At 37.1% G+C, this 12,843-nt stretch overlaps 1 protein-coding gene across 6 annotated transcripts in view; it reads right to left on the bottom strand.

Annotated features, from left to right (window-relative positions):
• TSPAN8 (tetraspanin 8) overlaps window positions 1–12,843 on the bottom strand; it is a 254,116-nt gene that overhangs the window by 21,228 nt on the left and 220,045 nt on the right. For 5 of the 6 annotated variants that reach the window (XM_055358044.2, XM_055358042.2, XM_055358046.2 and 2 more), the window contains one exon: window positions 11,602–11,770. In XM_055358044.2, coding sequence (XP_055214019.1) covers window positions 11,602–11,661 — 60 coding nt within the window. In that variant the 5' untranslated portion in view covers window positions 11,662–11,770. Of the gene's footprint in view, window positions 1–11,601; window positions 11,771–11,911; window positions 12,399–12,843 lie in introns of those variants that run through there. The other variant, XM_004053572.5, reaches the window with a different exon arrangement.

The raw sequence follows: 12,843 nt of genomic DNA on the forward strand, positions 1-12,843 counted from the left end.
ATCATTCATAAATCTTATTAAATCAATCATATCTGCCCCTCAGATAGCAACTTTTAGTCTTCTCAGCCACTGAAAATTTTCTGTAACATTAACATTTAAAAGAAAGAGTACCCAATTGTTTCAGAAGTCAAAAATATTTTGCCCAACTAATCTTCAGAATTAGACAATCTTTCTCAGGAACTTTGAAGTTGGCCAAAGTATCATTTCCACCCCTAACTCATCTTTTCTTCAAACTTCATTTTAAAAATGAAACAAATGTTTAGAGTATATCATTCTCATCTGAGTGGAGAAATTCCCATGTAAATATCAGTCTAATATCATGAAATTATTCGTAACTTTGTTGAATGACTTTGAAAGTAAATTTATTTTCTATCAAGAATGACCATCCTAGAGTCATGAATAATACTAAACTATTTCATCCCATTGTTAAAAGATTGACCATCATAATGGTTCTTGGAGCCCTTTACCAAGTTTAGCTTTTAGAGCTTTTCCCCTAATGTTTTTATACTATTTTAAACAATTAAAAGTATAAATTAATAAATAAATGCCTGCTCTCTACTTTCTGTTGATAACATTGTAAAAGTAAAATGGGTTAGTATGGTGGTTCCAGGACCCTGTGGAACTGACTAGGCCTACCTTTCCCCTGCTTCTGGTCTCTCTTTGAAGAGAATTGTTCTGGTTTTCATTCAGCTTTCATGGAACAGCCATCATTTTATGGAATTTGGATGCAATTGGTCTGAACCAGCATCCTAAGAAATTAGGCAATTTTGATATTTGCTTACAATGGACTGAATTGTGTCTCCACAAAATTCATATGTTGAAGCCCTAACCTCCAATGTATCTGTTTTTGATGATAGGCTTTTAGAAGATAATTAAGATTAAATGAGGTCATGAAGATGGGGTTATAATCTGATAGAACTCGTGACCTTATAGGAGATAAATCTTTCTCTCTCTACTCATACCCAGGGAAAGGACATGTGAGAACATGAGAAGATGGCCACAGAAAGAGGGTCCTCACCAGAAACTCAATTGGCTGGCACCTTAATCTTAGCCTTCCTAGCCTCCAGAACCATAAGAAAATTAATTTCTGTTGTTTAAGCCACCCAGTCTACAGTATCTTGTTATGAGAGCCCAAGCAGACGACTAAGAACAGGCAGATGCTGAAGACCATAAAATATCAGGAAAAAAAAGGGGGCGGGGGAAGATACCATTCAGAAGAAAGACAAATGGTAGAATGTTGATTTGTCCTTTTCTTTGATAATGTGTCTCCAATCATCCCTACTTCTTCCCTCCAAATTGTACCCTTTTATTTGGTGTTTATTGAAGTATGTTTGGAGAATGCTGAAAATGCTGTGTTAGGAGGAGGAGTGGATTTTGAACTACATCATTATTGGTCCCAAAATGGACATCTTTTAGGTAAGCTTAAGAAACTCTTCTTGTGCTGCTCCTGAGAGGATAAAAAAGAATAAGAAAATATGCAAGTGGATAACTACAAGATTTGTTTTTATGATAAACACAGAACACTAGAGGCGACTCCATGATTATAGGGAACAAGGATTCCGAAATCCCTAACATACTAGGACTGTACTGCTGCTGCTACTGTTGTTGTTCATTTTCAAGTTTCTTTTACTAAACATTTATTTAAAAGTCTTAGTTCAATTGTATTGTGGTAAGAGAATGCAGGCTGTAGGATTGTTACTTGTGAGTTTTTTTGCATTTCCTTCATCAATTTCTAAAGATTCAGAGATACTAGAAAAGACAACAAAGTCTCAAGAGGGTACAAAGTTTATTAGAAATTTATTAAATATACTTTATTCATTAAATCATTTAGATCCTCTGTATCCATGTTTTTTCTTTTCCTTCCTGAGTTATCAAAAACTGAGAGGCAGGTTAAGTTGTGTTAAGCTGAATTAATGGAGTTTGCATTTACTATTCTGTACCTCTAACAGTGTTCCCTCCATATAATCCAATAAATGCTATGTAGTGTAATCAGTCTTGGGCTTTAGCACAGAGTAAATGTTACGAAATTGCTATTTTCTATTACATCTCTTTCCAAATATCCTTCCAATCTACATTTGAGATAATAAAAAATATAACTATTTAGACATGTGACTTCTTTATTTCCAGACCTAAAATGGTTAGCCATTTAACCACGATTTTCCCATGCTTCAATTATCCATTTTTACTTATACCTTAATCATTTTGGATATGTTTCAGTAAATTTTACAGTGTGAATACCTGAAGATCTCTTTCTCTCTTATTCATTTGTGAAAGGCTCTGAATACTCAGCAGACATTGTTTCATTGTCTTCTGACTTTCAGGGTTACAATAGGAGAAGAATATCACCAGCCTTATTTTTGTTCATGCATTATTTGCTTGTTTTCTTTTTTGTCAGTTTTATCTAGACATTTGTAAGATGTTTATCTTTTAACTAAGTTAGTAGTTTTCTTAACATTTATTTAGGCATAGATGTCTTCTTTCATTGGGGTAGATCAGGCACTTGCCATCTGCATACAGGTATGTTTTCAGCTCCACAAAATTTCCATATATTAATTTGATTATTATTTGTGTTCCATTTATTTTGTCCTCTTTTTCAGGAGTACAGCTTATTTTGGGTTTCCATTCTCTGTTGTCTGTATCTATTATCTTCTTTCACAACATTCTGATTTCTTATTTGATTTTCCTGTGGGAAAGCTTATCAGTTTGGGATTCTATGTCACTGTCTTTATTTAATGTGATCTCTACAGTGAAGTTTAATTCTGCTATTATGTTTGTAGTTTACTTGCAGTCCTTACATATTTTATCCATTTCCTTTTTTATCTCATCCCATTGTTTTCCAATAAACTTTATCTTCTCTTATGGCCTCCATTCACTGTTTCATGAGAGGTTACTTTCTAGCATCACATTGTGGATACCAATTGCTACATACATTTTTTCAGGATTCTAGAATATTTATTTCAGGGATGTGTGCTTGTCCTCTAAGTCTTCAGGGTGGCAATATCTTTCACTTGTTCAACAGTATTTTTTATTAGGTCTTATGCTAAATTTCCTTGAAAAAGATGAGACCAATTCTGATTTAGAGTTCATTCAGAGTAGAATGTGCTGAGGCAGGTGGATCACCTAAGGTCAGGAGTTCAAGACCAGTTTGGCCAACATGGTGAAACCTTGTCTCTACTAAAAATACCAAAAAAATTAGCCGAGTGTGGTGGCACATGCCTGTAATCCCAGCTACTCAGGAGGCTGAGGCAGGAGAATTGCTTGAACCCGGGAGGTGGAGGTTGCAGCGAGCTGAGATCACGCCATTGCACTCCAGCCTGGGCAACAAGAGCGAAACTCTGTCTCAAAAAAAAAAAAAAAAAAAAAAGAGTAGAATGTGCATTCCCTTTACAAGCATGGCCTGATGTAGTTCTGATCTACTAAGCCTCATGTGATATTGGATTTTCTGATGCTGTAAACCAGCAGAGTAAATTAAAATCTTCAACTTTTAGCAGACTTTGCAATCATGGTTTTTAAAAAATCTTCAGCCCCGTATTGTTGCAGGAAGTCAGGGACCCCAAACAGAGGGACCGGCTGGAGCCGCGGCAGAGGAACATACATTGTGAAGATTTCATGGACATTTATCACTTCCTAAATAATACTCTTATAATTTCTTACACCTGTCTTACTTTAATCTCTTAATCCTGTTATCTTCATAAGCTGAGGATGTACATCACCTCAGGACCCTGTGGTAATTGTGTTAACTGTATAAATTGATTGTAAAACATGTGCGTTTGAACAATATGAAATCAGTGCACCTTGAAAAAGAACAAAATAACAGTGATTTTAGGGAACAAGGGAAGACAACCATAAGGTCTGACTGCCTGTGGGGTCAAGCAAAAAGAGCCATATTTTTCTTCTTGCAGAGAGCCTATAAACGGACATGCAAGTAGGGAAGATATTGCTAAATTATTTTCCTAGAAAGGAATATTGATATTAATACTCTGGGGAAAGAATTGCATTCCTGCAGGGAGGTCTATAAACAGCTGTTCTGGGAGTGTCTGTCTTATATGGTTGAGATAAGGACTGAAATACGCCCTGGTCTCCTGCAGTACCCTCAGGCTTACTAGGATTGGGAAACTCCACCCTGGTAAATTTGGGGTCAGACTGGTTCTCTGCTTTCAAACCATGTTTTCTGTTGTTTAAGATGTTTATCAAGACAACACATGCACCGCTGAACATAGACCCTTATCAGTAATTCTGCTTTTGCCCTTTGCCTTATGATCTTTGCTTTTGCCCTTTGCCTTGTGATCTTTGTTGGACCCTTATCAGGAGTTTCTGATTTTGTCCTTGTCCTGTTTCCTCAGAAGCATGTGATCTTTGTTCTCCCTTTTGCCCTTTGAAGTATGTGATCTTGTGACCTACTCCCTGTTCTTGCACCCCTTCCCCTTTTGAAATCCTTAATAAAACTTGCTGGCTTTATGGCTCAGGTGGGCATCATGGTCCTATTGATATGTAATGTCACCCCCGGCAGCCCAGCTGTAAAATTCCTCTCTTCGTACTGTTTCTCTTTATTTCTCAGCCGGCTGACACTTACGGAAAATAGAAAGAACCTACGTTGAAATATTGGGGGCGTGTTCCCCCAATACCATATGAATGGTGTTTATTGTATTGAGTGTTGATATGGTTTAGCTGTGTCCTCACCCAAATTTCGTCTTGAATTGTATCTCCCATGGGACCCAGTGGGAGATAACTGAATCATGCAGGTGGTTCCCCCATACTGTTCTTGTGGTAGTGAATAATTCTCACGAGATCTGATGGTTTTATAAGGAGAAACCCCTTTCACTTGGCTCCCATTCTCTCTTGCCTGCCACCATGTAAGATGGGACTTTCATCTTCCACCATGATTGTGAGGCCTCCCCAGCCACATAGAACTGTGAGTCTATTAAACCTCTTTTTATTTATAAATTACCAGTCTCAGGTATGTCTTTATCAGCAGTGTGAAAACAGACTAATACAAGTGTTAAGTGTACACTCAATGTGTCTCCATGGTTGCATTCACGTGCATCTTATTTTTTATTTTATTTTATTTTTTTTTGAGATGGAGTCTCACTCTGTCACCCAGGCTGGAGTGCAGTGGCGTGATCTCGGCTCACTGCAAGCTCCGCCTCCCAGGTTCATGCCATTCTCCTGCCTCAGCCTCCTGAGTAGCTAGGACTACAGGTGTCAGCCACCATGCCCAGCTAATTTTTTGTATTTTTAGTAGAGATGGGCTTTCACCGTGTTACCCAGGATGGTCTCAATCTCCTGACCTTGTGATCCGCCCACCTCGGCCTCCCAAAGTGCTGGGATTACAGGCATGAGCCACCGCGCCTGGTCTCATGTGCATCTTCTAACAAGCACTCAATATAACTTCTGCAAATTCTAATTTTTAAATAACTCTAAATTTAGGGAAAATAAATCAACCACATTGTTTTCCTCACACAAATAGGGCCTCAGTAACCACTAAAAGCCTACATTCAAAACATGTAGAGAGAGATGAATGTTTGGCGTTTAATCTGTATCCTGATGTTTCTGAATCAAAAAATGACACAAATTCAGTAATATTCTTACCATATTGTTTCAAAAGTATAACGTTCATATAAGTAACAGCTGTAGACCTGTACATCCATTTGAAAAGCCTGGGAAAAATACAAATGACAGCCCACAAGCCACAGGGCATTATATCAGGAAGTTATAACTCAAGGTAATATGCACAGACAACATGTATCCTATCTTCCTACCTTGACAAATGTGCCCACTTAATCACCTGGAGGAAAAGGTTTGATTTAGAATTCTCAGGGCATTTGAGCAGGGAAATTTGGGTCCTAGATATTCAAAGTGGAAGCCAGCCTTGGGGCTGACATATCCCTCTACTCCTGCATATGCCTCACCCTGTGAGATGAGAAGAGGATCAGAGTAGGGCTAAAATTATATTTACCTTTTGAAAGCTCATTATGTATAAAATACTGTCACAAAATATTCTAATAGTTGTAAATGAAAAAGCAATTACAATGTTTGGAATCAGGAAAAACATGTTAATTGTGCTATTATTGATGGTCAGTCCTTGGTTACAGGTTTTCATAAAATAGCTTAGTTAATGTTTCAAATTAATCCTGCCAGGTAAAGTGATCATTTTTATTTTACAAATCCAAAGACTGGAGCACGCAAAAGCCAAGGGACATGTTCCAGAACAAGAAGGGGTAGATTCAGGATTGAAATCTCAGTCAGTCTGTTTACAAAATCCACTTTTTCCACATTCCCTTAATTCATGATAGAAGAATTTCTGCCTTATCATATTCTTGCTATCTTATTTCCTCTTTGTTTTAAAACTCAACATTTAAATTTATTCATCACTATGCCAAATAGTTACATATTTCTGCTTCATAAAAACACCTATAAAATACTGGTTGAAATGTCTTTTTCTTAAACATTTATCTAGTTAATTCCTACTTCTTTATATATATTAACTTATTTAATCATCACCACAAACCCATGAGGTAGATACTACTACTATCCCCATTTTTACAGATGAGGACAAATAAAGCACAGAGAGGTTAACCAATTTCCCCAAAGAAGCACAGCTACTGATGAAGGAGATGATGTTTATCTTGCTCTATCAACCAGTGGACTCTAATGCCTTTTGGTGCTGTTTTAGCTCCATGCTAATTACATAGGGTCAGGCAACCACTGTATTTACAAAATTCATACACTTCAGCCATTGTTAGGTCTTCATTTTGAAAGATTCCATCAACGGACACAATAAGATATAATTGTGTCCTATTCCTTTTAGTGTACCACCATCTCAGGGTTATGTCTGCTTTGCCTCCAATCTTTTAATTGCTCTCAGCACATCCAATCTCAATAAAATACAATGATGAATATCGAAATGCTGGATCCTGGACTCTCTCCAAGTTCAGACTTCTTTCTGCTCTCTTCAAACCTCGTCACGCACCGGCTTCCTTCAGTTACTAATACATTCAGCTTTACAATTTGGCTCCTCCCTATGACTCATTTGGGATTGATAGTGTGCCTCATTCTTCTTTCCCTCATTAAGAACTGGCCTCTCTATAGCTCTCTGTCTCTGGTCATTATTCTTCTGCATCCACGAGCCAAAGGCCCCATGTTTCATACTTACTCAGACCCCTAAAGCACCATAAGCATCTACGATATTCCTAGGCTTGAACTATCTGAGAGGAGCATTAAAAAATTGGGGCATTTCATCTATTTTTGAAACAAGACTCAGGGAAATAGGTTTCATACCTATAATTTATCTATTATCTGCAGCACCTCCAGTTCTCTAACTTGCATCAAACTCTAGCATGAGTGATCAGGAATAACTTTCACTTTTACATGTTTTTCTTCAATTAGTGATTCTAACAAATGGAAATCACCATATACTTATGCGGCATATCTCAAGTTGTCCCCCAAAAGAACCTGGTCTGTTTAGATTAAATGACCACATGCATATCTAAGAGATATTTTAATATCGGCTCTACTTTGCAAAGGCTCAGTTTTACAAGTTATACCAGAAAGAATGCATTTGAAAACATAAGGCCCTGGGCATCTATAAGAAAACCACATCAGTGGGGTCATTAAAATTTTTACTTAAGTAAACATTAGGAATGTGACAAATTGCTAATTTCCTATGAAGGATTGTAAAATTCCAACTGAGAGCTCAGAGCTGAGCATAGAAGGGAGAGTAGATATAGGAACCTTCCCTAACCTCAGAGATTCCTCCTGCTGCCTATATTTGAATTTAAAATATTGATGTCACCTCTTGGCTAATAAGTTATCACTGGTTTTTATAACTGTTGCTGTCACTGAAAGACTCCATTTCAAAATCTCTTATGTAGAGATTGTAAATCCCACCACATATGCTGGTGGTAGGAATCACCAAGGCATGTTAGTTAGAAAGATCTAACTGAAATCTACAGCATCAGAAAGACTTGTCTCTGTTATCAAAGAAACAAACAGATAATGTAACCATAAAATAATCAGAGCTCTGGCCAGGCACAGTGGCTCATCCCTGTAATCCTAGCACTTTGGGAGGCAGAAGTGGATGGATCACCTGAGGTCAGGAGTTTGAGACCAGCCTGGCCAACATGGCAAAACCCTGTCTCCACTAAAAATACAAAAAGTTAGCTGGGCATGGTGGTGCGTGCCTGTAATCCCAGCTACTCGGGAGGCTGAGGCAGGAGAATCGCTAGAACCTGGGAAGCAGAGGCTGCAGTGACCCAAGATCATGCTGCTGTATTCCAGCCTGGGCAACAGAGCGAGACTCTGTCTCAAAATAATAATAATAATAATAATAATAATAATAATAATAATAATAATCAGAGCTCCCCAGGAAAGCAATGATAATATCTGGGTGTGGCATGGTACAGACCTCTATAATCTACCCTGAACCCTATCAAGGTAGGTAGGTAAATAATCCTGAATCTATAACCTACCCCTTCCTAGACTATTATTTTGATAATTTAGATCTATTCCAAATTTCTGATTCGCTGTTTAATGAAACACTGACCTCTGATGTCTTCATAATAGCTATTAGCACTTTCCAGGATGTTTTAATACAACAAAGATATATTTTAACTGTTTCATTATTTGAAGATTGCTACTGGTTTCAGTGCTTTGGAACATCTTTAATAAAATAGGAGCCTTGCATTTATTAGCATATTAATATTTTGGTTTGTTTAAATGTGCCATATATATTCTGTATTACATAAGGAAAACAATGACTATAGCTCTTTAAAGACAGATATCAGAACTTGGTGGAGAAATAGCTGATTCGAGGTCTGGACAGGAAATAAGCAAGTGATCTGGAACATGTCAAACCAAATACTAAAGAGGCTATCAAAGTTATTAGGATCATTTCAAAAGAACTTGAGTCACCTTGAAGAAGCTCCTGATGGCCAGAGATGGAACAAATTGCACATTAATAAGGGTAAACATTGTAATGGAGCTGATCTATTGTTTCATAAGGATACTTAAAGAAATACTAACTTATCACTGTTGGATAATATTAGTAACTTAACTCATCACTTGCAATCTGGTAAGTAAAGAGTGAGAAAGAAGTATTTTATGCCACTTAAAAAATATTAAAAATGGGATACCCAGGTAATGAAACAGTAAATGAGAAGTTTCTTCTTATAGAAAGTGTTCCAGCTAATAAAGAAAGAAAAGTTGATGAAACTAGAATATCATCACTTTGAACCACTTAATGAACTAATGATGGATTTTGGCACTTGACCATCAATGGCTACGAACGTCACAAAAGAGGGACACAATCAAACATCCAGTGCCTCCTCATGAAAGAATACAAAATCACTTATGATTGTCGTGCGAAAAAAAAAAAGGACCTTGAATTGTATCAGGCTGCACCACAGGTATGCAAATAGCAAAATCCAGACTGTGGGCAATGTGATAAAACAAACAACACTCACCAGTGCATAAAATTTCAGTAGGGAGAAAAAGAGATGTTGACTGGGGGAGAATCAACAGATTAAAATAGACATGAAACATATATTAACCAATCACAAAGTGTGGACCTTATTTAGATCCTGATTCTAACAGGAACATTTATGAGGTAATCGGAAATTTCAGCCCTGAATGGGCTCAAATTTGACAGTTTGATTAAAATTGTCAAATCAATTTGACAATTGATTTAAAAAATTCTTATTAAGTTTTTAAAGTGTAGTAATGATATTGTGGTAACATTTTTTTTTTCTGAGATGGAATCTCACTCTGTCGCCCAGGCTGGAGTGCAGTGGTGCGAGCTCGGCTCACTGCAACCTCCCCCTGCCAGGTTCAAGCAATTCTCCTGCCTCAGCCTCCCAAGTAGCTGGGACTACAGGGGCGTGCCACCATGCCCGGCTAATTTTTCATATTTTTAGTAGAGGCAGGGTTTCACCATGCTGGCCAGGCTGGTCTCAAACTCCTGACCTTGTGATCCACCCATCTCGGTCTCCCAAAGTGCTGGGATTACAGGCGTGAGCCACTGCGCCTGGTTGTGGTTACATTTTTTCAAGAATTATTATGTTTCAGAGATATATACTAAAATGCTTACAGACAAAATTATATATCTGAGATGTGCTTCAAAATAATATGGGGTGGGGGAAGTGAATACAGTATAAATGGAGAAAGATTGGCCATCTTTCTGTGGCCACCTGGGCTGGCCAATGGAGTTGATTACCTATCCTATCTTCTTTAGTGAATATTCAAAGTTCTCCAAAAAAAAAAAAAAAAAAAACTAGAAACAAAACAAAACCAAAGAATACAGGTCTTTCTTTTTTTGTATAACCTACTCCCAATTTTTAATCAGTTTAAGTATCTCAAGGGAAGAAATGTATCAGAACTAACTAAAAAACTGGCATATATGTAGCATGAGCTACATTGAATATTTGCAAAAGCAGCCCATTTTTTTAACCTAAAAACAGCAGCCCATTTTTTTTGCCTTCTTTATTTTACTTTTTTAAATATTTACTTACTTATTTAAAAGTCACCAATATATCCATTTGTACTCATTAGCACTACTGATCATTGAATGGAAAATCAGTCTATACAATAAAGCTGTATTCATGTAGTTCAGTTTAATTAAGTTCATCATTATTTTAATAGAACAGAAATATAGCAACACATAGGTATGAGATGTCTGTTTACTAAAGATCAGGTACAAAAACAAAACCAGAGTTCTTTCATCCTTGGAGTGGATAAGGTAGCTTTTAATCCAGTATACAAAATACTTTTTTCATTTAAATACTTTGTGCTATTTCCACTGATTGACATTTAAACAATCTTTAATTGTACCATATATGCTAAAAATGATAAGGTCAATGTCCCAACATCCCAGCCTGCTCTTTTCATACCTTGTTTTTCCATTATCCATTGATAGATGTCAGTTATCAATTTGTTGGTTATGTCTATGTCAATGGACTTTCAAGAGAAACATAACAAATTGCTAAAATACAAATCCTGTCAATTAAAAGGTAGGGTGATGACACATCAAAATACTGACTTTAAAATGCCAATACATATATATATCCACGGTCTTAGTTTGATTTTCTTATGATTTAGGAGTTTTATCATTTCCCCCTCAAGTTTTTCATGACTCATTTTTTTTGACTTTGAGGCTCTGAAAATGATCTTTATTGTCCCACACCCTGCGATTCACCTGTTCAAACCCAGAAGTGAAGGGCGGGAATCAGGACCCGGGCTCCGGATGGAATCAGACCATGTTTTTACCACAGAGTCCTTAAATTAGGGAGGCCTGCTTGATATACAACTAAGGAAAATTGTCCTTTAATTAAGGGGCATTTGTGTTCCTCTGTGATTTTTTTTGCAGCAATATGAAAACATTTATGAAATGTTTATCCTCACATTCTGAAGTGCACTTTTTTGAGTCATTGGCTCATTTTCAATTACTGAAATAACCAAAGAAAGAACAAACAAATCCAAACAAGTACATGGAAAGTACATTTTCCCCCTTCTCTTATTTCTCTAGTGTACAGTCTGTTCTTGTTTATGATATTTATATCAAGATCCCCTTTCTTGCATAAAATTGATAATTAAAAGGAAAACACTTACCCAGAACAAGAAGTTGAAGGTAAACATAGAATATTTTATACAGGCACTCACACCTGCCATTTTGGAAAAGGATTAGGAATCCAGATGCCGTGAATTTAACTATTCGTTACAGGCTTGTCCTGCAATATGCTCTGGAGCAACTTGCCTGTAGAGATTTCTGTATCCACGGCTTCAGAGCAGAAAGAGAAAGCAAAGAAGTAGAGGGAGGAATAAAAAGTTATTAAACTGGATAAAAAATTAACCCACACATTTAAATATCGCAAAGGCTATTAACTCGCACATTTAAATATCTGAAAGGCTATTAACTCACACATTTAAATATCGCAAAGGCTATCTCCAGGCAAGTATGTTCCTTTGCTTGTCATAGCTCCTGGGGCACTGGGCCAGGATATTTATGATCCTTTCTCAAAAACTGCCTCCTCTAAAGTAAACAGATATCAAGTGAAGGGAATGGCACTGGATCAGGCGAGAGAATGGCACAGTGCTACTAAGTTCTTGGCTTTCAGAAACCACTGCCTGACTTCCCCGCCCTCCATTTCAACTATGGGGAAATAAGGTTGTTTTGTTCTGAGTTAAATGGACATTGTATCTCTACTCATTTTTGCATTGCATTTTCTCAATACTACAAAATTTCTTCTAAATGCAATAAAATGCATTTAGAAATCTGCAAAATATCAAAGCTTAGACATAGCAACCTGTTATCATTAAACCCAGAATAGTAAAACAACCATTACATGTATCTGCCCTCCAAAACATCTAAATTTATTTCAAAACAATTCCAGAGCTGCCGTAAATGCACCACAGAAATTGCAGAGGGAGAGGCAGCCTTGCCTATCATGATAAGACCATTTGCTTTTTATCTTTATTTCTTTATGATATAAAGGGAAAGAAATCATAAAGTGGCACTGACTGCAACATTGTTTTCATTTTGTAATGCGTAGTCATTCTGATAGCTTGGTTTGTTTTTAAGGTGGACACTGTAATTTCCTTCCTCTGATAAATTGTGTCTAGCAACAGCTGTTCTCCACCAACTCAGTTTCTGGATTCCAGGTCCTCTTGGACAAAAAAATTCAAAATGGGAAGGTGGTCATGGATCAGTGACCATAGATTTTACTATTTGTTTCTAGTGCTAATAGAAGGCAGCTGTCTCAGGTAGAGGCAAAATGCTCTGACATAATCAGGGAGGTGTGGACTGCTTTGTGTAAACAGCCTGGGTCATGTTAGTTTCCACATCCTGCCTCT

Source organism: Gorilla gorilla, chromosome 10 (genome assembly GCF_029281585.2).
Source record: "Gorilla gorilla gorilla isolate KB3781 chromosome 10, NHGRI_mGorGor1-v2.1_pri, whole genome shotgun sequence".
Taxonomy (NCBI): domain Eukaryota; kingdom Metazoa; phylum Chordata; class Mammalia; order Primates; family Hominidae; genus Gorilla; species Gorilla gorilla.